This window comes from Myiozetetes cayanensis, unplaced genomic scaffold (assembly GCF_022539395.1).
Source record: "Myiozetetes cayanensis isolate MyiCay16 unplaced genomic scaffold, myiCay2020 scf1, whole genome shotgun sequence".
Classification (NCBI taxonomy): domain Eukaryota; kingdom Metazoa; phylum Chordata; class Aves; order Passeriformes; family Tyrannidae; genus Myiozetetes; species Myiozetetes cayanensis.
Window position 1 is genome coordinate 134,040,294 of NW_026086604.1, and position 26,951 is coordinate 134,067,244.

Here is a 26,951-nt window from a genome sequence, read left to right on the forward strand (position 1 = left end):
AGTTCAAGCAAAGATTACATCAGGCCTGCCGTGATTAAGGCAATCACCAGCCTAAATGTATGTTTTCTAGCAGTTACATTTTAACTGCAACATGCAAGTGTAAGTACCAGGTAAGTACCAATGTAAAACAACAGGCAGAGCAGTCCATTTTGCAATTCCACACCTATTAGCAGCCCCCAATTAGACAGCTTTAACATGATGAGCTCCAAAAGTGCCACAGACCTTGTTAGGGCTTACCACAGCAGGGATAGGTGGATTATGACAAGGGCCAGTGCCAAAAGACCAGCAGTTTAAATACGACAGAATTAAAGAGCAGATTTTAATTTTTACCCTTAGACATGTGGTATCCTCTCTCTTTCTAAACTATCTGAACAGTATTGAAAGACAGGTTCTCCAAACATAACCACATTTTATCACAAAGTCTTAACATTTTCTGCGTCCTTACTTAGGATTCCAATTTTGTCCTCACCTAACCCACCTGCTTAAAGAGACTGTGTGAATCTCTTAAATGAGGTGACAGTAGAAAGGAAAATCTTACAATACCATATGTGCCACTTTTAAACCAAGGCAAAAGGGTGAGCTGAGGATAGCAATAAACTAAAACTCACTGTCCAAAGGGAAAAGAAACCAAACCAAAACACAATACACAGAACAAAAACTCACAACCAACCTAAACACCACCCATACTTTAAAGTTCTGTAGGTTTAAAAATCACTCTACCGTGTTTCAGTTTCAGCAAACAAAAGGGGTGTATATTTCACAGCCCTATGCAGATTCAAATTTGCTTTCTGAATTTAGCACAACGTGCCCTAACTCAGAGGAATACAAAAGTAAGTTTGTCTTTGTAAATAAAGTTTAAGACAGATCCTAGAAAAATTGAAACTCTTACATGTATTTTGTTGGATCTGAAGTTGCAGCTGTTCCACACTTATACTACTAATAGGGAGCACAGAAGGAAGCATCAGATATGGTTCTGCGTTAAAAACTTTGTCTTGCGAGTCAAAACATGCAATGGTGCCACCATAGGGCATACTATGAAGTTTCTGAACTAAACGCACAGACGACGAGTTGCAGCAACAAATGCTACGGACAGAAATACGTTTAATGTAAGCCGTTACGGACAGGCAGGAGGGTGGCAAGTACTGGGTACAAGGAGGCAGAAACCGGACCCTTATTTTTACTAAAAAAATCACCCCATTAGATCTGTGCGACAGGGACGGGGCCGTACCCCCGGTGCCGCCCAGCGAAGCGCTCCTGCCCCTCGGGGACGGGGCACAGGCGTCGGGACAGGGCGAGCAGGTCGGGCGTGCGGTGGACACGCCGCGATCTGACCGAGGGGCCGGGTGGGGAGCGAGGGGCCCAAGGGGCGACCCCGGGCAAACCGCCGTCCCGAGGGCGAGGGCGGCGGCGGCTCCACGGGGCGGGAAGCGGAGCCACCGCCCGGCCCGTGAGGCAGCGGAGGCGCCACCGCCGCCCGGCCCCGGAGCGGCGCCCCGAGAGCGCTCGGCCGGGCGGCTGCCTCCCCTCCGCTGCCGGGGAGCCGCACCACTCCCAGCGTCCAACTCCCGGCAACTCCGGGGCGGGCGGGCAGGAAGAGCGGGCGGGAGGGAGGGAGAAAGAGAGGGAGGGAGAGAGGGGGCGGCCATTAAAGCCGCTCCAGCCAAGCCGTTCCCCGCGGCGGGAGGCGGCAGCCCGGCCGGGCCCGCGCCCCGCCCGCCCCCGCCGCTCCTACCTGGCCGCCGGCGCCGCTGCCGCCGCCCGGGGGGGGCTCGTTGTCTCCATCTCCGCCGGGTGGCCCCGCTGCCCACCGGGTCGCCATTATTTCATTCCCGGTTACAAAGGAGGCGCAAATCCTCTGGAGCCCACATCGGGGAAGGGAACGGACAGGAGGGAGGGAGTCAACGCCAGAGCCGCTCGCACACAGCAGGCGAGGCTCGGCCAGCCCAGCCCCGCCGCCGGGGGAGGGGGGCTCGGCCCCTTCACGCGGTTGCCATAGGGAAGAGCGCCGGAACGACCCTGGGCTTCAGCTGCGCTCCCCGGCTTCTGCCTTCATGGCTGAAGGAGGAGAGAGAGCAGATGTGTCAGTCCTCGGCAAGGGGCCGCCGCCTCCACCGCCCGTCCCTTGTTAGGCTAATTGCACCCGCTCGTCATCTTCCTCTTCCTCCGGCTCCTCCTATCCAGAGCCCCAGCCGCGGGGAGGAGAGGGCAGGCGGGGAGAGGCGGGAGGTGTCCGCTCCCTCCTACTTCGCTACACGCCGCCCGAGGGAGCGAGGACGGGGCAGCGCTGCCCGGGCAGCCCCGGCCGGCAGGGGCGGTGGGGCCGCTCCCCGGCACAGCCCGGCCGAACTCTGATCAACTGGTGGAGGTCGGGGCCGAGGGGCCGCTCGCTCTCCGGGCCGGGAGGAGGCCGCCGCCTGCTCGCGATTGCCGCCCTGGCCGTATCCAGCGGTGCGACTGGGCGGGTGCGGCGGGAAGCGCACGAGCCCCGACGAAGAAGCGGCAACAAAAGACCCCTCCGGCGGCAGTGAGGCCGTGCCGGGCTTTTGTCTCTCACGCGGGTCTGCCCCGCTCACAGGCGGCTCCCTCCCCCAGCCTACGTAGCCGGAGCCGTTCGCGATCAGACCACCGCGCCCCACGCCCCGCCCGCGCCCCTCCCTCGGGCCTCCCCCCGCACAGACGCCGCTTCGCCCCGACAGCGGCAGCCGGCGGCCGCTGCGGCCCCGCCGACAATTAGGGCGTCTCGGCGCGGGGGCCATCGCGCCGCGCCAGCTGCGCCCCCCCGGGCTCCTCTGGCTACCTGAGCACCGGCCTGGGCTCGGCGAGCGGGGGGAGCCGCGGGCGTGCCCGGGGGCTCCGGCTGGCGCCCTCCCGAAGGCGCGGGGGCTGTGCCGCTTCCCCCGCGCCGCTCACCGCGATCGCTCCCACGGGCCCCAGCACGGCCCCCGTTCCGCCCGTCCCGTTAAATCCTCTCCCCGGGAAGGCCACGGTTCCGTCCCATCGCCGCAGGCGGCCCCCGCCCCGACAGGGGAGACCACCAGCCCCCAGCCCGCCGGGCCGGGCCGGCAGCGCTGCCCATGTCCCTCCTCCGGCCCCTCTTACTCGGCGGCCCGCAGGGCTCCGGCCCCTCTCCCCGCCGCGGCGCTGCCAGCGCTGGCGGCTCCCGCTACCTCCGCCGCTGGGGCCGGTGGGGATCACGTCCCCGGCCCCTTCCCCCGCCTCCAGGCTGGCGGTTTCTTCTTCCCTCCAAAAATCCACCCACCTCCTCAGACGACACCGCGAGGGCAGGAACTGGCTCCCGGCTGCCGTCCAGGGCACCCGCCCTGCGGCCGCGGAGCGCAGAGCCCCGCCGGCCCCCGCCCGCCAGCACGGCCTGGGGCGGTGGCGTTCGCTGCGCCTTCCCTGGGCGTTCTCAGAGGGTGTGCACTCAGGAACGAGCTCAGATTTTCCGCCCTAACGCAGGATTTGGTGCCTGTGCCGCCAAGCTCCACCTGCACCTGGCTTCGGAGGACCGGGACTGCGACAGCCCCTCGGCTGGCTCGGGACGGACCCGGCTCAAGTCCTGGGGGGAGCTTGGTTTTGTTGTCTCCGCGAAGGTGGTGGTTTTAAACATTTTCTATATCGTTATCGGAGTGTGATTTTTAATTTCGTTCTCTAGAATTGTGTTTTCCAGCGTAGAGGCTGGACAAGTAAGGTCTCTGTGAAAGGAAACAAAGAAAAACAAAGCATTTGTGAGAATTAGTAAAGGTCGTCAGTGAAACAAAAGGGTTGTGTTCTAAAAACAATAGTAATGTTTTGGGTTGTGGTGGGTTTTTTTATTGTGCTACCCTTGATCGTGAGATCGCTGTCTCTGAAAAGAGGTGACTGGACTGGTTATCAGACATCCATCAACAATTGCGTCATCAGCAGGGATGAATACTGGTATCCAGAAAACGGAGGAAAGAGCTTACTTCCAGTGGCTGGAGGAAAAGTCTCAAGGCCCACTATGCGAATTCTTGTCAACCAAGGTCACATCTGTGAAGTTTAAAAGGGTGTTACAACTCATGGCCGGTTGCACTGCTTCAGGTGCTTACCTACAATACCGTGTGCTGCCATGGATTTCGTATACAGTCAAAAATGTGTAATAGTTTCTGAAAAATTTGAGTTCCTCATAAATTTCTAATGTTAAAGACTGCTTTGTGGCTGAACCTGACCTGGACCGGAGATTATATATACATATTGTAAATAAGCATACTGCTGTCCAGCTGGCAATCGGCAGGAGAGTTCTGCCCAGCTCCCTAATCATTTCTCACTGTCATACAGCATTTAAAGATTTATTTGCCATCCAGACCTTGAGCAAACTTATAATATAGTCCACTCAATGGTTGTCAAGAAGTTGAAAAGACCAAAATTAAACTCACTTGAGATTTTTGAAGGGTGGAAAAGGGGAACAGTCAGGGCACTTTTCCTGTTGAGAATCTGTTATCAAACAGAACCAAGAAGTGTAGGTGTGTGTTTAGCTGCATACTGCTCTCTGCACTGACGTCAACATGTCAGTCTGCACATCATCATCAAGAATCCATGATGTACACAAAATCCGTTCTGTTATTCATAGTATTTTTTGTATAGGAAGCACAGTACTGACTCCAAATGTAAATTAGCATCATAACATATTTGTAGAGAACATTGTCAAATTTACAAAATGTCTCGGAGAGATTAAACCGCAAGTAGACTCTGAGTGATTGTATAGTATCTAACAAGTCTCTGTTTATATCAGCACAACTACATCAATACAGTGACAAATCTTCCATTTTTATTTTTTCACGTTGCCCATGAACTTCCCTAACTTCAGCTTTCAAGCTATAACAGGGACATGAAAATGTTACAGAGAAAATGTGATCCTAGAATCACAAGTCATTGCTAGGCTGAGGGACTAGATCTTATTATTAACTCTGAGGAGGTTATATTTGTGTAATTATCAAAAGAATATTTATGCTGCACAAATCTTTGTAAACTGTGTACCTAATTTTCTTCCTCATGTTCAGTGTTCTATTTTTTTAGTGTCAGATGTTTTTGTTTGAAATGCTGAGATGGTTTTAGGACTTTCGTGTATAAGACTATGCTGCTGTAATTTTTCATTCTAAATATGGTGTCATAGTTAAAACAATAACCTATAGAAGGATGCAAGCTTTCAGAAACATACTACTTTTCTTGGATTCATAACACACAAGCAAACCGTCTGAGTCCCTTAATCACCCTTGAAATGGGTTTAATAAAAGAGATTGCAAAAGCAGAATTAGGGTAACTGAAAGCTATAATTTCACTCTCTCACCTTCCAGTCTGAAGGTGTTGACACATACTCACTTAGCAGACAGCTGCAGCAGCTTAAAGTGTTAGCACCGTCCTACTGTTTATTATCACTCCTTGCTAAAGAGTATCATCCCCACAGGAGAGCTACTGCAGACATCTTTGAGGGCATCTCAGCCACTTCAGTGCAAAATCTAGCAGCTGAATTCAAGTTGCCACAGTAGGCAGAGTTTAGCCTGCCTGGCAGTCCAGGGGCTAAGATGTGCTCAGTCATTCTGTTCTGCCTGTTCTACTGGGTAGTGGTGGCACAATTATTGGGCTCTGTCTTCTTAAACTATCATTTGCTGAATGAACGTGTTTATGTCTTGAGAATATAGGTATTCTAGAGGCTAAACTTAGACATCAAAATTCACTTGGACAGGTAGAATGGAGGACTGAAATTCATTATATTAAATATGTTTTAGGTACCTCCCTCCTTCCCAGATAGTGCACAACAACCGCCTCCAGCAGGGCACAGGGGCTGCCTTTCTCTCACATGTACGAGTGTGTAGGCATCTAACCTGCACCCAGGTGAAGCAACTCACTTGCCAAGCAGTTATGTTGTCCTTGCCATCTTGAAGGCTCGCTCTTCTATCACCATCTCCAGCCCACCATGATATGTCAGACCTGAGGTGCCACAGTCACTGAGAAGACTCAGGCACAGCCAGTCCCAAATGCCCAACCTTTAGGTTAGACAACAGCAGGAGTGGAGAGAAACGGAACTTAAAGCAAGAGCAGTTTTTTGCAAGACTCTTTAGATTAGATTAGTGTGGAGTAGTAGAATACTACTCCACACAGAGATTAGATAGCCAGTAGTGGGAGATAGCAGTAACTCTTGGGTATTTTGTGCTGGGATAAGGACAAGGCTTTCTCTTCTAAGGAGAAGTCTGAAAAGTTAAGCAGGAAAAGGTGCAAGTTTAACAGGGCCTGAGTTTGGGGATGAAAGGAAGAGTGAGTGGGAGGAGATACACCTCTGGCAAGTAGATGTTTGTACTGATGTTTGCTCTCAGAAATTGGCACTTGTAGGAACTGCTGAGGTAATGATCATTCTGATAAGACTTTCTACCCTAGTCCCTAGTGGCTTTAATCTCACAGTCAGGGCTTGCTTTGAGAGGTTCAGGCTCAACCTGGACACCTGCTATTTCCTCTCTTTCGTACGTAAGGACTATTACTACCTCCTAGACAGTGTTTGCCAACACTGTGGTGTGCAGCCTGACTATAGCCTTTTCACCATTTGCATCAGTCTAACAGCATTCCTACTCCCAAGGATCCTGATAGGTGTCCTGCATGAGAATGATTCATTAGATTCTCCCCAGAGTGAGAGTTTGAGTAGTGGATTACACATACATTTTTCGTTCATCGATACTTCCAAGATACTGCAACTAGCAGACAGTCCCTCTCTAGACATGTAAAAGCCATGAAATCATCACTAGAGCTGTGTAGTAATATGACCATTATCTGCAACTGCAGGCTGTTTGCTTTATAGATTTCTGCATTGAGAATCCTCTGATTCAGTCGTGATATAGGCGTCTGTCTCCTGTCCAGCACTAGTGCATTATGCATCCTAGACATCACTAGGGATGGTTGTTTTCCTGGTAACTGTACTATAATATTCCCCTTTCAGTTTATGGATGTTCCTGTCACTTACACTGTGGCAACAGAAATAAATGTCATTGCTGCCATGCCTACATCTTGGCTCCCCTGTTACACTGAACTCGGACAAATGTGTCTCCTTTCTTTTATTTCATTCTTCTCCTCACAGGAGATCACACCTACCTCACTTGGCCCTGGATGCTGATGCTTTTAAACTGTTCCAGAGTACTGCCAAAGAGAATTGCATCAAGGCCTACCACTGTGTCCCCAGTAAGAGAGGATTTTAACATCCTGCAGTTTCAGTCAGCCGTCTCCACCAGTTACAGGGTGTTTGGCAACAACCCTTAGAAAGTAACACCATTTTACGTGCTGCAGTGGATTGGACACCAGGTAGCCACTAAAGCTCCTCTCCCACTCCCCTCTGCAACTGGACAGAGGAGAGGAAAAGAAAAAAAGTGAAGGATTCATGAGTTGAGATAAGAGCTGGGAGCGGTCACTTACTGATCACGGGCAAACCAGACTCAAAGTGGGGATATTAATTGAATTTATTACTAACAGAATCAGAGCAAAAGAGTGAGAAGTAAAATAATCTTAAAAACATCTTTCTCCCACCCCTCCTTCAAGTTCTCCCTCCTCCCCCCCAGCAGTGCAGGGGGACAGGGAATAGGAGTTACGGTCAGTTGTTGTTTCTGCCGCTGCTCAGGGAGACGAGTCCATCTCCTGCTTCCGAGGGATCCATCCCATGGGAGACAGTCCTTGATGGACCTCTCCAGCATGAGTCCATCCCTCTGGCAGCAGTTCTTCCCAATCTGCTGTCCCGTGGGTCACTCCTCCATGGGGTGCAGTCCTTCACGACTGAGCTGCTCCACTATGGGTCCTCCACAGGGGCCACAAGTCCTACCCAGGAAAAGCCTGCTCCACCGTGGGCTCCTCTCTCCATGGGCTGCAGGACCTGCTCCATCTGGGCCTCCCATGGGGTCACAGCCTCCTTTGGATATCCACCTGCTCCAGCATGGGCTCCTCCATGGGCTGCAGGTGGGTCTCTCACTCTGATGTCCCTCCATGGGCTGCAGGGACACAGCTGCCCCACCATGGTCTGCACCAGGGGCTGCAGGGCCTCAGCTCCAGCGCCTGGAGCACCTCCTGCCCCTCCTTCTGCACTGACCTTGGTGTCTGCATTGTTGTTCCCATGTTCTCACTCTGCTCTTCCCTGGCTGGAATTTTTCTTCTGCGCAACAACCTTCTGTTGTTAAATATGTTAGCACAGAGGCGTTACTGTCACTCCTGACTGCTCGGCCTTGGCCAGAGGCAGGAAGTCCATCCTGGAGCCAGCTGGCATTGGCTCCACCAGACAGGGGAAGCTTCTAGCAGCTTCTAACAGAAGCCACCCCTGTAGCCCCCCACCCGTTACCAAAACCTAGCCACAGAAACCCACTGCACGTTCGTACAGTATTGTGCAGGATAGCTCTCAGGGAAAATGACTGCCTGGGAGTGCCAACAGAGAGTAACATTACACTTGGGTAGAAGTCTGTGTATCTAGTTTTTATCCTGCTGCACTTTAGGGAGGACGAACTATTTGGTTTCTGGCACTTGTCCACTTTTGGGAACCAGTTACCTGTGCTATGAAAACCAATATCTCAGCTGATGTGTCTTTTATTTGTCAAGATATTCTTCTCAGATAACAAAGCTTAGGTGTGAAAAGAGATCTGTGTCTGTCAGGACACTGCTCCTCATGTGGTCAGGGTGACAAAGTCCAAAGCAGAAGGAGAAACCAGGAGTAGACAGCAAGATGACTCTTCCTTCTGGCCAGCATCCCTGAACCATCACCAAACAGAGAGAAAGCTGTGTTCAGGAAGGAGGCTTCACTTCCCCTCAGAAAAAGGGTAACAGAGTAGTGAGAAAAGTTATTCTTCCATGAAAAATGTGTCCAAAGCAGAGATGTTGAAAAGTTTCTGATGTGTTGTGAATTCATAACCTAACTTAGCACTTATTAATACTCTTGTCTATGCCTGGGTATAATCTTCCTGAACTGGACCCAGACACGTTTGTGTGAAGCTACCAAAGTGCACCAAGGCAGGCTGACACATGGCTTTTACAGCAATCAGCTCAGATGTTCACACTAACCATCCCTGCTACTCTGAGTCTGGGGTTGGATACATTTTGGTGGGTTTGTGGCATTAGTATTTCACCTCCAACAGCAAACTTGGTACTCTGTAAGGAAATACAAAATTGTTCAAGCCTGCAGGAATTTACTATCATCCAGCCAGAGACAAAAACAATTTCAAGTATAATTCAGTGAGCCCAAGGGAATGGGTTGCAGTGTAAAATTTGAGCAAGCAAGATTATGGCTAGGAGGAGCCCAGCAGAACTCACTTAATACTTTTAACTTGGGTTCCTAGCAATGAAAATCTACTGACACACTCTGAAACCATAAGCAAAGCAAAACTTGTTTTTCTTGCTTTGCTGTTGGAAACTGTCACTGTGGAATAACAACAGTGACAATGTTTCTGAAGACGCCATGTCTGTTTACAGCTGGATTTCCTAATTTTTTAAAGGTCTAGGGGAAAAAAAATCACTCCAATCTCTTCTGCATTCACTTAAACTATCTACATTCTTTCATTTGTTTTAAATTAGAGGAGCCAGAGTCTAACAGATAAAGTCATCGGCCTCAGTTCTGCTGAGGGTTTATTCACTTTAGGTCAAACAATGTTAACTTGTTTTAGAAAGCCAGCAGGGACTATTACATGTGCAGCATTTTCCCTCAGAAACCCTCCCTTCCCACACACGCACAGTTTAAAAGAGTTCAACACAATAAATATCCAACCTATTTAAAATTGGCCATGACAGGAAAGGTTTAAGTGCTCGAATGACAGAGAAAAGTGAAATGACCATTTGAGTTACCTTAGCTCCTGTACTGCAATAACAGCTCTGTGTTTGGTTCTGTGCTGTCATCTGGGAGGTGATAAATCAGCTTTATTTTGTAAAATGTTTAGTTTAACTACTGAACTGACAATTCAGGTGGAAGTAGCTGGTGATGAATCGACAACAGTGTTATCACTCTCTCCCTGCTTTATCATATAATCAGCAGCTTGATCTGCTGATTAGTGAAACCTTGTTTTAGTAGCACAGAGGTGCTAACAGCTGTCTCCAAAATTCAGGCTACCCATCCTGTATTTCTTCTGACTATCCACAACTTCCCCTAGATGAGCAAAGTGTGGCAGCTTTCTCCTGAGCTCTGTCCTTAAACAGATCTTCCTCTAGAACTGGGCTGGATCAAGACAGCTTTCAGGCATTGAGAAAACCCCGAGGAATAAAAAAATTAGACATGTCACATGAATATCTTGATTTCATTCAAACCCTCCCTTCTTCCAAAAATGACGTGACCCACCCAAAGGTGACACCCCATGTGTCAGTTGCTGCTCTCTTATTTTATCTACTCTATCCAAAGAGCTTTTACTTCACTTTGAGCTCATCAGAACCTCACTGCCAGACACCCTATGGAAACCAGGTACTTGGCTCTTACTGGCTGCTAAATATGACTTCATGTGCTGCTACTTATGCTGATCGACCCCTGCTCAGCTCTGTTTTCACTGAAGAGACACGAGAGATGCTCTCTAGGACAGCAGGAGTCATCTAAAGGCCAGAAGATGTCTAAACCTGTAAGCTGATTACTATTTATGGGGACTAGGCTCTGAAAGTGATATTACACTGGGGGGAGGTTTGGTTGGTTGGGGGTGGGGGTTTTGTGATTTTTTTTTGTTGTTGTTTTCTCTCCCCACCACTTTCCATCTTTCTGTTACAAATTTTAAGAAGTGAGATGGAAAATGGGGAGACAACATTCAGGGAAGCATGACCCTTCCAAAAAAATTCCCCCAAAAACCCAAACAATCAAACCAACCAACCAAAAAACAAAAACAAACACCTGTGAGGCAAGAAGGATTGTATTTGTGTGTGTATGGTATGAATTTTTCAGAAGAGGCTGGATTAGGATTCTGTTTGGTATTATAACAGAACTAAACTGTCACTATAACTTCCTGGAAGAAGTACTATAAATACCACTACTTCCAGAGACAGGATTGCTTAAGAATGCTGCTTTCAAGAAGAAGAAAGTACCCGATTAATTCTCTTTTGGTGTTTTACAAACCCTTTGAATAAATGTCAAATGCTACAGAAGTTGCTGGCTGCTCGGAGTTAGAGATACTGATCTAATTGAATGATTCTGCTGTAACTTTAGGAAACATCACAGGCAACTGCGTGCAGAAGGGACACCCAGGATTGAGTTTAGGTTCCAAGTAGCTCATCTGCCTCCACAGAAGAAAACCAACATAGGAATCCAGCCATGTAAATCATAGCAGCGAATGAACAGAAATGTTCACTATTTTTCTGTACAAAGGCTATGTTGATTGCCTATGCAAACTGTAGTGTGGAAGAACTGACTGAAGAAAGCATTGAATATAACATGTTTCTAGTGTGACTAAATTAATTGCCAGCAACCTCTACCCATTTGTCCCTGTTTGGCAATGAACTTACAGTTTCAAATTTGGTCAAAAATCAATCCAGAAATCTGATCAGCAATAACATAATGCTGGGAGAAGTTGAAAGGAAAGTAATGAGCTAAGGAACAAAGCCACGTTTACAGAATATTTTCAGCCCAGTCTTCTGCTGAGACACCCTCAGACATTCACTTCAGAACTGCTTTTCCAGAAGAAAGCAGCAGCCAAATATTTTAACTCATTGGATATACTTGAACTCTTCACTGCAGTATTGTGCTGTTTCACATGTGCCAGACTCCAAATGGCTCCATGTGGATGCAAAATATGTCCACACAAAGGTCATTTGCAGGATTAGACCAAAGCATTGCAAGGGCGGCAAGGGAAAACAGTCCAAGTTAGTTTAATTCTCAAGGCACTCCTTAAGGCCTAAGCAAAATACAAAACAAACTCTGAGCACAGTAATGCAAAGCATTTTTTTCCAATGTCTAAGGTCAGGGATTGATTAATATTTTTGATACAGTGAGAGTGGTCTTTCCTTTTGATCAGGTGGGGATGGACTGTTAAGAGTTCAGGACTATATCACTGCCTGAAGTGAGGGCCACAAGTATTATACAACTTCCATAAAGGTAATTAGCCTGAGTAACTGGATCTGATTAATATAAAAAGGAAATCCAAAGGAAAAACCCTCCTCCTTGATATGACATATTCCTATTTGCTCTTCTCATCCCCAGCAGGAGTAACAGGTTCCGTTCCATTTGCATTGTGTCAGGCTGCTCTTCTGGAGACATCATCTAAGTTTTAGAGAAATCTTGATGTAAGCCAGAGAAAAAACAAAGATTTGCAGTAGTCGTCATTTGTCAAACTTCTCTATTCACTAAAACTGTTTTGGGCTGTTCTTAGCTTCTATGTTTATTTAATCTGCTTTTCCTTATTTATTGCATTTCTTTTACAAAGCAACAGTTGTTAAAACAGTGCTAGCAAAATAGTTTTCTTAAAAGTTAGTCGTATTGCCTTCTGAACTGTGTGATACTTCCAGAGTACAAAAGAGTTAAAGAAAAATAAACAGATTACTGCAACTTTCTGCATTTCAAAATAGAGGTAAATAACATCTGTGTAGAGCTCAAGTCCCTTCCAATAGTTAGCTGCTTTAGTGAAGGGGATGAACTGCGTGGAAACACTGCAGAAGTCATCTTTTGGCTTTTCCTCCTGCAAGATGTTTTCTGACTCCAGCTTGGAGGATTATGCTCTTCATGATCATGACAATATTGTTGTTACAAGAACAAAGGTGAGGGCAGAGAGTGAGGCACGCTGCTTAGGTCATCGGTAAAGGATGGTCCATGTTAGTGATGCCTGAAGACAGCTACCTCAAACAGCTGCCTGATTTAGCTGCATTTGGATCCAAATGGTTATTTCACAGACTGCTGGAGTAATGCACTAGTGCCCTCCCCTTCTTATGCTGCTCTCCATTGAGAGAGAGTATAGAAATAACTGATCCAGCTGGAAGATATGCCAGATATTGGGAGACTGGTAATTCTGGATGAGGGGATTGTGCATCCTCTGCAGAAGCATTGCTAGAGCACTCAGTGCAGAGCACTCGGTGCTCTAAACCATGTCAGAGCTCACCTGACACTCTTCAAGAGACAGGGGGCCCACTTAGTAGCTAAATATTTTGGTTCTTCTCTGATAAATGCCAGAGCTTTTTAATCTAGGGTCTAGACTATTGTAGCCTTTGCTCATTTTACATTGGCTTGCTCCAAGCCTTTCCAGATTCTGCTCATGCAATTTCCATTGATTATGCATAAGATGCGTGCAGAATCTAAATGTCCCTTAGCGTATTGGCAGGAAATGCTTTAATTAAATGGATCTCATGCTCTCTTCTTCTGGCTTTTAATGAAAAGACTTGTTTTTGGTTCCAATTCAGAGCAGGAGCTGAAATATTGAAAACAGTAATGGATTAGCAAAATGTATTCTGGGTACTCTTTAAAAAATATGAATGCCTTATTCAGCTGCAATTTAGCTCGATGTGAAGAAAAGAATGAGGGGTTCTTTCTGCAGGTACAGGTGTTCCAGCACGGGCACTGTTGCTAGTTCCAGGAACAAGCAAATCCTTACAAATCTGGCTGCAATAGGACTCCTTTCTGGGCAAACAGGGAGCCTAATAAGACAGCCCCCTAACATCCTGAGGCAAGGGAAATTTTCTGCTTGCCTTGTACTCTCCAAGTGCACTAGGCACTGGGGATGGTATTCATGACGCCTGATTTTACCCATCTATAAATTATTCATTTGGTCTGAGCTTATCTGCTAAGCTTGCTCAATAGTCAGTGAAGAGACACAGAAGCTGACCAGACACGTTCATACCACACGTAGGATGGCCTGCATCAACCTCTCAGGGTTCTCATTTCTCTCCAGTGACTTCTGGGAGAGCCCAGACTACTGCAACTGCAGTGACATATTATTAGACCATTTTCTTTTTGTCCGCCCTCACACTGGGAGAATTACGAAAAAAGTAACACTTTATTCCTGTGTATAAAACACATCCCTTTGATGGCTAGCAGGAGACAGCTGTGCAATTCTGCTCTGTATAACTACACATATAAAAGTATTAATTATTTCTATATTAAGAAATAAATATGACATGAGGTAACAGTAAGGCTTCCATCCAAGTGTGTAGGGGGAATTTTCTCCTGGTAACACTGCTGTTAACCAAGTATATTAACTGAGACATTTCAATTATGTTAATTAGGTATTTTCTAATTCTTTAGCTTTATAAATTGTCATGCCGTTTTGTGGGGTGAGAGCAAGTGTGACTGTGCTGCAGGATCTGTATTACTGGAGGTTTGTCTTTAGTAAGGAAGGATTTTTTACTCTGAGCAAGACACCAGGACTTGTATTTTGAAAGCTTCTGTAAAAGAAAATATTGATTTTCAGTTTAGTTTCATTCATCATGTTAAAAAATTTAGTAGTCTGGCTGTCGCAAACTATACCAGGAAGGGTTGTAACCCTGGAAACAATATGCCTAGTCATTTTTATTGGCATGTCATTTTTATAGACATAGAAATTGGGTCCGTTTAATAGTAATAAAGAATTGAGCAGTGGTGTTCACTACCATAAGAAATTGTGAGATCTGTTTCACAAGTGACTTGTGTGTAAGTCCAGAGTAAAGTAAAATATTGAGACATGATATAATTGACCTCTCTTGAGGTGAAGAGTTAAACATCATAAACTGTGTGCCAAATGCATTAGAACTGAATTCAAATCTTGTTTTTTCTTGTTTTTCTCACAAGGGCTGCGGTTTTTTGTTCACTGTAGATCAGCATCACAGAAGGACTTTCAGTACAGATATTCTTTAAAGTATTCTGTAGCGAGGAGTGATTAAATCCTTATCTTGTTCACCTGGACAAGACAGTGATTGGGGATGTGTTCCTTTCATGGAACTGGGATGGAGAACCAAGGCCTCCCTACAGCAGGTTGTTTTGCAGTCCTTGTGGCTATAAAAGACAGCCTTTGGTCTGTGACTTGAACTGAGACCACTGCAGTTATCCTTCTGATGCTGCCAGCAAACAGCGTGAAACAATAACTTTGGTATCCAAGCATTGCCGCATTTATCACAGCTGGGATGTTAATTCAGAAAGCAAATACAACTCAGGGCTTTAACTGTAAGTCTGTCTTAAGGCTGAGCGTATGGGAAGGCACGTCAGAGGTCAAAGGTACTGTTAACTACAACTGTGAATCACAAAAGCAGCTTTGGAAAGGAGATAAAAAATAGACTTAGTTTTGTGACTCTTATCATAATCTATGATTCAGACATCCATTGAAGACGCACAAAAACCATTTGGCAGCAAGAAGGGCCTTCAGGAGAAACCATAGGATATCTAAAGGTGCCAGAATTTATAAGTAGCTGGGTATGGCCTCCATGGATCACCCGGTAGCAGCTCCTGAAAAGTGCTCCAAAGCCTGTGCATCTCTCACTGTACATTCTCATTTATCCACTTGCCTTTGGAACCAAGAAACAGACTCCCACAAGTTCCTGAGTACCAAAATTACAGTTACCCACTCTCTTGTTATAAAACCCTCTAGTTCTCCTGTGACAGCTGTCAGAGCGGAGCGGAGCGGAGTCGGGGGAGAGTCCTGCAGCCCACCGGCTGCTGAGAAGTATGCAAAGGCAGCTTTGGGACTGAAAGACGATCTGCACTGGATATTGATCATTATTTCAACATAAACATATATGAAATAATGAATATGGTATAGAATACACTGTGTGTGCTCCTTCTTTGTTGTAAGAAAACTTTTTTTCATCTGTGAGGCTGACTTCAAAATGCGCCTGTGTCACAGGACCTGCAAACCCCACATTTTGGTTTTTTTTCAGACATTTCATCTCGATTAGCAGATTTTCCAGTATTATAACTATGTCAATAAAGTCAAACCAACTCAGAAGCCATCCCACACACTTCTGTGATAGCCTGTGGGCGGATCAGGCCTCATTACTCCTTTTATGAAGCTATAGTGTTACAATCACTATTATAAAGACCTGAGGGTCTTTGTGATATTAGTTGTATGCTAGATATTCTCCCTTATGTTCATTTTGAGCTTCGGAGATTTTAAGGTTTTTCCTTTTTCTGTGGAGAAATCCCTATCAATGTTGGAGCCAATTTCTAGTCACCTAACTGGTCATACACACAACCCATAATTGCAGAATTTGTATTCAGTGAGCAACGCTCCCAATGTTTATTTTACCCACTACAGAACTGGATGGAAGCAATGGCTCCATCCTTATTTCAGGCTAAAAGCATGCAAGTGTTCAGCACTGAACCAGAGGAATATCTTTTCCTGGTTTACCTCCAAAGTAGTTCTGTTATGAAGATCTATTCCTAAACTAGCACATAGATGTCACTTAGAGACAGGTTGTAATGGGAAACATTTGCTTTTTGGCTAGATTAGTGCATTTAAATGGATCAATGATGAGATGCAGCTGTAGGGTGGAGGCTCTTTAAAAGCTGCACTTCTCAGTGCCAAGTATAATGAAATACGAATGACTTCCAGCTAACTTATTGTTGATCTTTATACAAGGGGAAATTTTGCAACATGAGTATTTGATACTGTGAAGCTGTGCTGTGGAAAATCAAAAAAGATACGCAGCGATTATAAAAATAAGACAGATACAGGGAGAAAGCAAAAACTGTCTAAATGGCAAAGTAAATGTGGAATGGAGACAAGCAAAGATGAGTAAGATATTAGAAATTATAAACCTCTGCAAAAAAGAGATTAAAATAATGGAAAGTATAACACATGAAATTATCAATAAAAGACTGGATGCAAGCAGAATAATCATTATATGAGAAAAAAATTCTTCCAGAATAACTATAAAGCTATACAAAATCAGAGCTAAGAAGGTTAGCCTGATTCTGAACCAATGACTTATCAACAGGTAATTTTTTTTTTTTCTTTTGCTAAGTTGTACTCACAGCTCTTGATTTGGATTGCATTACTTACCTAAACTTATGTCCTCAGATAGGTAAGAAAAGGAGAATCTTGAAATAGTTCAAATCAATCTTCTTCCCAAGTAATTCCCTTTTCCCCTCTATAGATCAACTACAACGATTGTCAGTTTATTTTCCTTCTTTCTGACTGTAAGATGGGAAACTCTCAGGTGTCTTGTGCTAAACCAACAATATTTTTTTTTAAAAAAGCCTTTTGCCAGTTGAGAAATGCAACAGCCCATGTAGAGCTGCTCAGCTGAAAAAGACGTAACACACACAAAAAACCCCTGACCTGTTGTCCTCTTCAGCAAACCATAGAAAATGAAGACAGTTCTGGAGATAACAGAACTCAAATGTTATTTATCAGATCCTTAAACTTGATGTTACAAGTTTAATTTCAAAAGAAATCCTCAAAATGTAATCCAGTTTAGGTTCAGCTTTCCTCAGCACTTCAGCCCCCCAAAAAATGCATTGCAGTAGAGTTCAATTAGTTGGAAAAACAGCTGTGTGTGGACTGAGAGCAATGCTGTGTGGACTGACGCTGCTGATGGGATAACCAGAAGTGTTACGTAACAGAAAGACAGGAAGGTCACTTGTATCTTCTCTGAACTTGCCTCATCACCTTTGTTGCTTTTCCAAGCATCTGCACAACTGTATTAAAGCTGATTTTTTTTGAAAAGTCAGTGATCTGGACCACGGGCTGTTGCTAAAGACACAACTGTAAACGAGCCATTTTCTTGGCCTGCTGTTTTTGAGAACTGGAAACGTGAATTATTTTTGATTTTGGGGCCAAGTCCTTACTGCAGTAATTGCACGTGGAGCTGGACCATCTCTCACATGCAGCAAAGAGTGAACCATGGCAACAGAAGCTGTTTGTACCCAGTAGCTCTGGAGAAATTAGTGGGCTGTCTGTGGTGGCCCCTGTTCCATCAGGGCTGTGTAAAGCATTTTGCATTTTAAATTGCTTCAGCTCTGCCATCCAGGGGAGCTCAGCCCAGCAGGGTACGTGGTAGAGGAAATAACAAGGAATCTGTCGAAAACAAAGGATTTGGCAGAAAAACCTTAGGACAGTCCCCAACCAGGTCTGTGATTTGGGGAGGAGGAGGGACCGTGGGGAACTCCTCTGGTTTCCCTGCCAGGCTCAGGCTTTAATGCTACCGCAGCACAAACAAATGATCAGATAGAGTCACATTAGCATTTCAACCTGGCCATAATGAGGAGAACATGGGGCAGCTGCAGGTTCATCAGTCCTGCGTGAGCAGACCCTAAACAGGTCTTGTTATTTAATTTCAGAATAAGAGAAACTGAGACTAAATACATCTTTCAAAACTGTCTAGTTCATCCCCTTCCAATTCCAATTGGGTTGTTCCCAACCCTCTGTTTTTTAGTGATTTATCTGTTCTAATTTTAAATTACTCAAGAGATGGAGTTTCTACCACTTCCCGTGGGAAATTAGTCCACGGTCTGATAGACACAGCCAGGATATTTTCCTGATGTTCAACCTTCAGTGGTTTTCCTTTGTTCAGTTTAATCTCATTACTCCCAGTTATTCCCTGTCGGTCAGTGCCAGGCACTCAGCCCCTCTCTTTTGTGTTTACACCTCCACAGTTGGATACAGTTGTCTTTAGAAAAATCTGGTAGGCTTGATTATGTATTATCCACCTTCCCAAATGCAGAGAAAAAAACCAAAAAAATATGAGCAAAGGATAGTATAAGTTAGTCTTAAAGGATGTTTTCAAGACTTAATCTACTTCCATTCACCAAACCTCAATGAGACCTGCTCACATTTTTTAGGTTACAGTGACTGGTGACCCCACACAAACCCACCACCGCTTTCCTACCCATATCAGAACTATGGGAACACAAGTTGTACAAGGTGGGAGTAACAGATGTGAGAAACCAAAATCAGGTTTCTATAATAAGAGGACACAGAAGCCCAAGACTTGCAAGAAAATGTGTTTAGTGGAGTGGCATTAAAAAGATTACCAAAAATATCCCCATGTGACAAATAGGAAGTAGAAAAGCTGGTGAATCATAAGCATGGAGAAAGGTGCCGAAATGGTATTTATGGTGAGATCCTTCAGAAGCAAAGTACAGAGAGGGAAGAAGAGGTGATTGAATACAGTTATTTCTTGACTTTCCAGAAAATGCTGAAAAGTGAATAAGGATCCCTTAACACCTTGTAAGAAAGATTAAAGATGTGGAAGCTGAAATAGAACTGTGGAAACCAAATGAAAGCGTGAAGAGTAACCTGAGTAAATCTCTTGAAAGTAGGAGACAGATCAGAGGAGGGAGGTAGTATTAGCTAGAAATAAATTGATAGAGGCTTTTCTGGGATACTGAAGAGAGATCTGGGCTTTCTGGAAGCTTGGTGTGAATAGAACAGTCTGTTTCTTGTTAGCCCTGATCGTAAGGAAGCTGCTGAGAGAGATGCACTATTCCTTCTCCTTCCCCCACAAGCTTCTGTCTTTAATATGCCTGAGCTTTACATGTAACAGTTTAAAATTGGAATGAAAGAGTCATCTTGCCCCCAGTTCCAAACTTTATGGAAGTCATGAGCCGAGTACACTGATTGAGTGGCAGAAGCCGAATCAGGGAAGAGCTAGGCCAGAAGTGAAGAAGAAACGCTGAGCAATGATGTGCTGCTCAAGGAGCAGACCTCCAGCAAGAAGGAGGGTGCACCGTGATGGGCAACTGGAGTTAAGGACAGGTTTTTTTAAGGTGGGAGAGACTAAAGTATCCTTGAGAAGGATTGCTACTTGCACCTGCAAATATGCCATTCCCTCTTTTGCAGAGAATCCACACACTGCAAAAGAGAGCAGGAGAACACTACTTTTATCAGGGATGATGACTGTAACTCCGTGGCACTGACATTATCAGGGGCCACTCAAATAGCACATGCACAAGCTCCAAGCTCTTGTCCTTTGCACACAACTGAAAACAAGAACATTCAGATACTAAGTAGGACAAAAAGTTGTTATGGGCTCAGGCATAGCTGCTCCCAGGACACTGCATTGCCTTCCAGCCCGTCTGGACTGCAGCGAGGTGTGGAAGAAAATTCTCTGGCATATCTTCATGAGCTAAGTGTAAAGTTATTGTTGTTATGTGATGGGCTAGTGATAGAAACTGGAAGAGTCTGGAGTCAGCAGAATCTGCTTTCAACTAGCTCAGTTCAGATAATGCCAAAAAGAGAGAGATAGACCCCAGCCAGACACATCCAAACCCAAAGATATATTTTAAAATGTGTAAGACATTCAGATTTTGAATTTTAGCTGTTTGAACCTGATATCCCCTTGTGCCATAGATAATCTTCTGTAATGCATATTTTAAAAATAATTGTCTCTGTGATCTCTTGCTTTTTTTTTTTTCCCTTATGCATTTTTTCTCACTGGACACATGGTCAGGCTAAAGGTGGTACATTTTCAGATGGACTTCCTATGGCATGGAACAAGCTGAAGTGCCTCGTGGCTGGTTAGGGTCAGCAGCACTCCAGTTCTCAGGCAGGAGCAAAGAAAGGCTGCAAAATGGTAAACAGGATCTCAAGTTGCACTTTTTGAAGAAGAAAATAAATCTAGGGTTATGCTGATAGAAGATATGAGGAGATTTTAAACAGACTTAGGAGCTGTGAGCTGTAATTTTTAATTAATTTGGGAAGCAATAGTACAAATATAAAGACTTTGTCTAGACCAAAACCTAGTGATCTTTTCTAATTCTGCATTTTGCAGTGACTCCACCTAAACCATTTGTCTAGATATTATTTGGCTGGACTGTAGTGGCATGGTGTGCAATTTCAATTAGTTATCCATTTTAAGGATCAGCCTTCAGCTCAGAAAGATAAGAGAAATGTCAGGACAGAGAGCAAGAATCTATGATTCACAAGATGTCACATGCTTCAGTTTCTTGACTGAAATTTCTGAAATGAGAACCACCTGCTCCTGGTAGAATGCAGCATCTCTTACTGGAAAAGCAAACAGTTATTTCAGTAGAATCTGGGGGGGGGAAACTACAAGAAAGAAATTATGCCAGCAGCTTGAGCCGAAGTCCTGTGAGACCAGAAAGGAAGCGCAGCAGATCCTTCAGTCTGAGAGCCCAGCTGAAGGCTGCTGGTTCCAGTGAAATTAAGACAAAGCAGAGATAGAAATACAACAAAAGATGAAGGAAGGCAATAAAAGAAATGAAGTGGGGGGAAAAGGGAGTAGTATTCTGAAGAGGCCAAGGTGCTGCAAGCAGAGTATGATCCAGCAGTTGAACTGTTGGGCGAGGGGCCAAGTAGCTGAACCCAGTGCCGCTGGCCATTGCTGTGACAAGGTGCTGCAGCTGAACAGGACGCTTTGCCATGTGCAGTACCACTGCTGGGTTGGAAAAGCATGGACACTTCAACCTCTACAGGACCATGGTTTCATTTGGTTTGGCACATTCCCTAATGCTTGAAAGCAGCGCTGACATGATTCTCTAAAATCAGGGCTGAAACATCTCAATTTTTAAAACAGAAAATCTAAGTCTGTGTGCTTGCCACATCCCATGTTTGTGCTGTGAAAGCCAGCTCAGAAATATCTGCAAAGGGCCAGCCTGTAACCATCTTATCTAAAGCAGCACTTTGCTCTTGGATGTCACTGCACTTGGCTCTCCACTTGATTTGATGAACTTCTATGTTTTTCAAGAGTGGATTGAAAATATGAAGAATAGAAGGAAAGGTGATATCGAGAAAGGAGAAGAAGGGTGGAATCTGGTCTCAAGCAATATGTGGTATTTGGGTGGGAGGTGCTGAAAGCATACAAGTGTTGCTTTCAATTTTAATTGCAACAGAATTTAAAGGAATTGTAATTAATACGACATGAAAGCTCAGATGGAATGGCCTGGCATAAACTGAGCCTGTGGTTAGTTTAAACATCTATCACACTGACCTCTCGTAAATCAGGGTCAGGAAACAATGAGAGGGCAGGCAAATGTTTGTGCTGTTGTTTGCTGACTGGATGTTTAAAGGAATGCTGGAAGAATGTGCCAAGAATCTGGCTTTGTCAGGAAGAAAAGTTCTTGTTTTTGAAAAGACTGACAGATCTTTAGAGACAAAGAGGAGCAAGCTGGCTGCTCAGGTGAAGCAGACCAAAACCAGAAGCAGGACTTAGAAGTTTCTCCAGGTGTTGCAAATAATTACAAATAGTAGGAGAGGCATGAGGCACCAGGCTGTAATCCAGAGTTTTGCTACACCAGTGTGCAGAACCAGCACCAAGGGTGGGAGTGAGGTGGAGTCTCAGCAGCGTGTAGGGCTTGTGCAGGTGCCTGCCCAGTCCAGAGAGTGGGGAAAGCAAACCTGGGGTTGCCAAGATAACCGGTGATTGCAATGCACTGGGAAAAGCAGATCAGCCATCTCTGGCATTGCCACAGAAATCTGGGGCGGGAACTAAGATGACGCCCAGTGTATGTTTTATGCTATTGTCATGGCCAGAAGGGCTGAAATGATAAAGGGCATTCCTCTAAAGCCGGTTGTTCTCACTTCAAGGCTGCCTTATTGTGCCATAAAATGTCACTGGAGGAAGAGAAAACAATTTTGTAGTTGCTGAGATCATTCAGCATTTAAATGGGAGCACCGTGGTGCTGTCAACACACCCAAGACATATTGGAAGAAATAAGGTGCACGGACCTGCTGTGGAAAACATGAGGGAGGGCAACAAGAAATTTGATTTAGATGAGCAAATTGGCAGCTGGATGCTGCCTTTGAAATATACTGGTTGGAAGGAGGGAAAGTGAGCATCCTCAGTTAAAACCAGACTCGTGATGGTTCTCTTAACTGGAATTTCTAAGGTCAGAGCTAATGAAGCACACTCAATAAGCCCTCAAACAGGAATTCTGTGATTGTATTCAAATGTTGAACACAGAAGTCCTGGTAGAGTTCTGGAAAATGACTGAGAATATGAGAAATAGAAAAATACCTTTTAGCTAACACTATCAAAACAGGGATAGAAAATTCTGATTTTTATTTTGATTTGTTTTTCTATGTCCATATTTCTACTAACAACTACTACTATAGGAACTTTGTACATAAATAAGAATTGCTTTTTGTCTTTCATAAAGCTCTTAATGCAGATGGTGACATATGAATGCTTAATGGCATATTTTAAAACTAACTTTTAGAGCAAATTTTGATATGATTACTTTGTGTTGAATTAACTCAGAAGAGCGATGGCAACTTCCCAAGATTTTTCACCTTGGATGAACCTATAGACAAAATAACAAATCATAAATGCTTGTTTTCCTGGAATGACTAATAAGAAGACTTTTTAAAATAAGCTGGCCAAGGACTTCTGCGAAGTGTGTCAAGGCAGAGCAAAATTAATAAAAAGCCAAAGCCCCTCCAAACCCTAAATTCTTAAATAATTATTTATAAGTTTGCTTGATCTGTTAGTTCTCAGTTTTTATGGATAAGTACAGTACTACCTACTGGAACACTACATTTCCCTATATATCAAAACCATCTGAAGGAGTAAAGGCAGCATCTCCTTTCAGCAGCAGTGGAGAACATCAGCCAGGCATTGGTGCCGTAGTGTTTCACTATATATTATATATACTATAATTATATATACTATAATTTTGATTAAACCTAAACATGGAAATCACCTACTTTCTTGATTTTCAAAATAACTTTTTCCCACCCACACTATTATTTACGTCGTAGCCATGAGCTGGCAAGGAATAGTAGGTCAGGAACGGTATTTTTGGACTGGAAAACACACATTCATGCAGCAGTCTGGGGGCAAGAACGAGAACCAGCAGAGGGTGAGAAAAACTGGTTCTGGAAAGAAGCTGAATCGAGGCAACACCAGCAGCCAGGGAGGGAAGCACAAACCCTTGGGAGAAGAGCAGGGATGCTTATAAAGGTAGCTTGATGACATTTTTTTATTTAGGGCTTGTTCGTGATGAAAAGCAAACTCCTACATCTCTCCAGTTTTAAACTGTGATCCCATCTGCTCTAACATTAAGAACTGAGCTCAGAAAATACCAGGAGACCTCAGCTGGGTGCTGAACTTGACACTGGGAGTTGCATTGCTGCCTCTTCTCTGCCAGGAGAGGCTCTGAGCCCTGAGGAACACTGTGCTTCTGGCTCAGGCTGCTGCATAACAAGAAACTGTGATTGTCCTTTTCATCCTCCCAACCCAGCCCTTCCAAAAATGGCAGGGTAAAACACCACTATCTCCATTCCAGTTCAACCCAAGTCTGTCATCCCATAGGCTCAGCTGATACCCAGCACTTTGTGGCCACTCCTGCACTACATAACAGATAACAATTTTACATAGTTTAGAGCTTTGGCTAGGAAAGGGTTTCTCTTAGCAAATTAAAGTGGAAGACGGAGAGGTTCTGCCTGCTGTGTCAGGATAATGGCTGTGGATGAAACTGTGGCTTTAGGCAGACCAGGTTGGACTTGAGGAGCCTCAAGGGAGAAAGCCTTGGGATTCATAAGCAGGTGAACTTCAGAGCAGAATAAAGCAGCTGTGCCCCACGCTGACTGTTATGATTCATAAACAAGAGTTTATATTCCACTCTTTTTGTCTTACTAGAAATGGGCCTTGTAAATTATTACGAGCTTTGGAAAGTCTGCCTAATGATGGCTGAGAACAGCTATGATGTGCCTTTCTCTCCTCAGGTAACGAGGATTTACCTCAACAGCTGAGACTCCCAGAGGATGTTGGTGGATGAATGTGTGTTAAGCCTTATCACGAACTGCACGGCTGCTTTCCCACCATATTTAGTAATGCATTTAAATGTTGTCTCCCAAATTTACACCCTTGTAGTTAACAATTGTATCAGCATTCCTAATTTTAGGCTGATGCCATTATATTAAAAGAGGCTAGAGGACTGTTTGGAATAACATGCATATTGAAAATGATATTCTTTTCACGTGTACACCTATACTAACTAAAATCTGTAGCTCTGATCTTGTTAAGACTTCACAGGGGCTTAACTCTGTAACTCAGGGTATGTGAGCAATTGTGGTCAGTTGGTCTGTGTTCCTCTGTAGGAGGGGGCCTGTATTCTATGGTGTGAGTTTGCTACTCAAAACAGAGAACACGGACTCCTTGGGTAGCTTTACATACAGTTTTCACAACCTATTATGACTTCACAAAAAGCTGTTGTGCTTCTGCATAAAATAATTTACATGTCTCGGAGACTGCTGAAGTTGAGACAGTCTAAACACAGTTTTAAGGGATGAAAAGTAACCCTGGTAAATCTGTGCCCAACCAAAGGCTTCAGATTAGCCTGAGGCAGTGCCATGATGTGCCTTGGTTTCCTTCTTCCCTCCTGCACATGAAATATGTTCTTGTACTTGACTGTCTCTCTAGAAATAAATGGACCATAATCAGGAAAACACTTGCTAGCTTTGGAGTCCAGCTTGTGACTTGCATGGGGAAAATATTAAAACACTTTGAGGCATATTTTGGCCAGACTGCCCTGAGATATGGCTGAGGCCTGACAGAATTAACAGTGTGCCAGACCTGACCTGGATAAACCCTGTTCTGTGTTTGTCTGAGTACTGGAGCTAGAGAAGCTGCAGCAAAGGAGGATGCTTTTTGTGCTGATTTATGTCTCAATGGCTGGATTTCTGCTGCAGGCCCAGATGCTGCCTAAGCTCTGAGAGCAAAGAAACCATGCTGGGCAATGGTGGTGGCACAAAGTCCTCTCTCCATGCCTCCCAAGGCAGTTAACTTCTTCACTCTGATACTTCTGGACACAAACCAGAGATTTTCTTTTTTTACCCTTACATTAAATATTTGCTACTTTTCTTAAAATCTCCCAAGAAAGATCATTGACTGCCAGCCAGGTCTCAGCAGTTTGTGAGGTTTGTTTTCTTTGGTTGCAAACTCAGCAGTGTCTCTTTCCAGAGCATCCCTCATCTCTCTCGCAGCACCTGCTGAGCTTGTAAATAGGTTTCTGCCCAACATAGACTAAGAGGAGTTGGGAGAAATGGAAATAAAGTTCTGAGGAATAGGATAAAGCTTGAGATGAGAAGACCTAAAAACCTCAGAAAATAAGATGGAGAGGCTGTTGGGAACAATACTGAGATCTATTCAGATGGAGTAACAACGGTGTCTAGTCATTGATTAAATTTAAGGCACAGATTGAGATTGACCTTACAGAGCTGAGACTGTCTAGTCTACAGCTTAGGCAAAATAGTACTGGAAGTTTCAGTTGGGTGTTTGTAGTTAAAAGCATGAATGCAGTTAATAGCATCATGTTATTATGTGAAATGTTTCTGGAGGAAGATAAACAATTTCAGTTTATTATGGTTTTCCTTCCCATATGGCACAAGTGGGCCCAGGACCAAACTGGCTCTCAGCAGAAAGCTTCCATCTCCACACTCATTCAGCAGGTCATATTTAACCAATTTTAATACCTTTCCTGTACACCCACTGGTGGATCCATTCCAGTCAACACTCCACAGATAAAGTTTTTTTATGACACTTCATTTTTTACTCTCCTTGACTCTTCTGCTGCTCATGCCATTGTTGTTGAATATTCCTTTGTAGCTGATCTGTTTTCTATTTCTCTGTGCTAGTATTTATGCTGAGTTATTATTTCCAAAAGCTCAATTTTGAGCACTCTCACCTCATTCCAAATTTCCTAAGAAAAAGCAGAAACATTACCACAATAATTCTCATGAAATTCCAAACAAATAAATCAATTAAACAACACTTGCATGGTTCAGAAAGACAAAGAAATATTCATGCCCACATCAAAGAATGACACAATTGTACTTGCCTCTCCTTTTTGTTCTGACATTCTCTGTTTTCATTGCAAGTTATGGTATTGCATGTTTTCCCAGTCTATCCAGATTAGGCAAGAAACATTTTCAAAAGTACATGGTCACTGAAGGATGCAGTCAGGCACCCCCCCCAAGCAGGTGAAATCCCATAAAATTTTCTTGGATGCTTATGCACCTTTGAAAATCTGCTCTTGAACATTTCACAACAAGGGCTTATCTTTCCTCATAAACAACAAGCATTTGTGAGTGTAATTTAAAACTACAGGACTTGGTTAAAAGACAACAGGATAAAACAGAACATAAAACCAG

General features: G+C 44.5%; 2 protein-coding genes across 6 annotated transcripts in view; both read right to left on the reverse strand.

Annotated features, from left to right (window-relative positions):
* ARHGAP21 (Rho GTPase activating protein 21) overlaps nucleotides 1-3,382 on the reverse strand; it is a 112,297-nt gene extending 108,915 nt beyond the window's left edge. The window contains exons 1-2 of one of the 2 annotated variants that reach the window (XM_050320589.1): nucleotides 3,260-3,382; nucleotides 1,733-2,055 (exon numbers count right to left, since the gene is read on the reverse strand). In XM_050320589.1, the coding sequence (XP_050176546.1) occupies nucleotides 1,733-1,819 (87 nt within the window). In that variant the 5' untranslated portion in view covers nucleotides 1,820-2,055; nucleotides 3,260-3,382. Of the gene's footprint in view, nucleotides 1-1,732; nucleotides 2,505-3,259 lie in introns of those variants that run through there. The other variant, XM_050320606.1, reaches the window with a different exon arrangement.
* A 1,589-nt stretch (nucleotides 3,383-4,971) lies between these two features.
* Nucleotides 4,972-26,951, reverse strand: part of PRTFDC1 (phosphoribosyl transferase domain containing 1) — a 70,897-nt gene continuing 48,917 nt past the window's right edge. Inside the window, exon 5 of one of the 4 annotated variants that reach the window (XM_050320756.1) lies at nucleotides 4,972-8,730. In XM_050320756.1, coding sequence (XP_050176713.1) covers nucleotides 8,590-8,730 — 141 coding nt within the window. In that variant the 3' untranslated portion in view covers nucleotides 4,972-8,589. Of the gene's footprint in view, nucleotides 26,501-26,951 lie in introns of all 4 variants that reach the window. The other 3 variants (XM_050320737.1, XM_050320727.1, XM_050320719.1) reach the window with 3 other exon arrangements.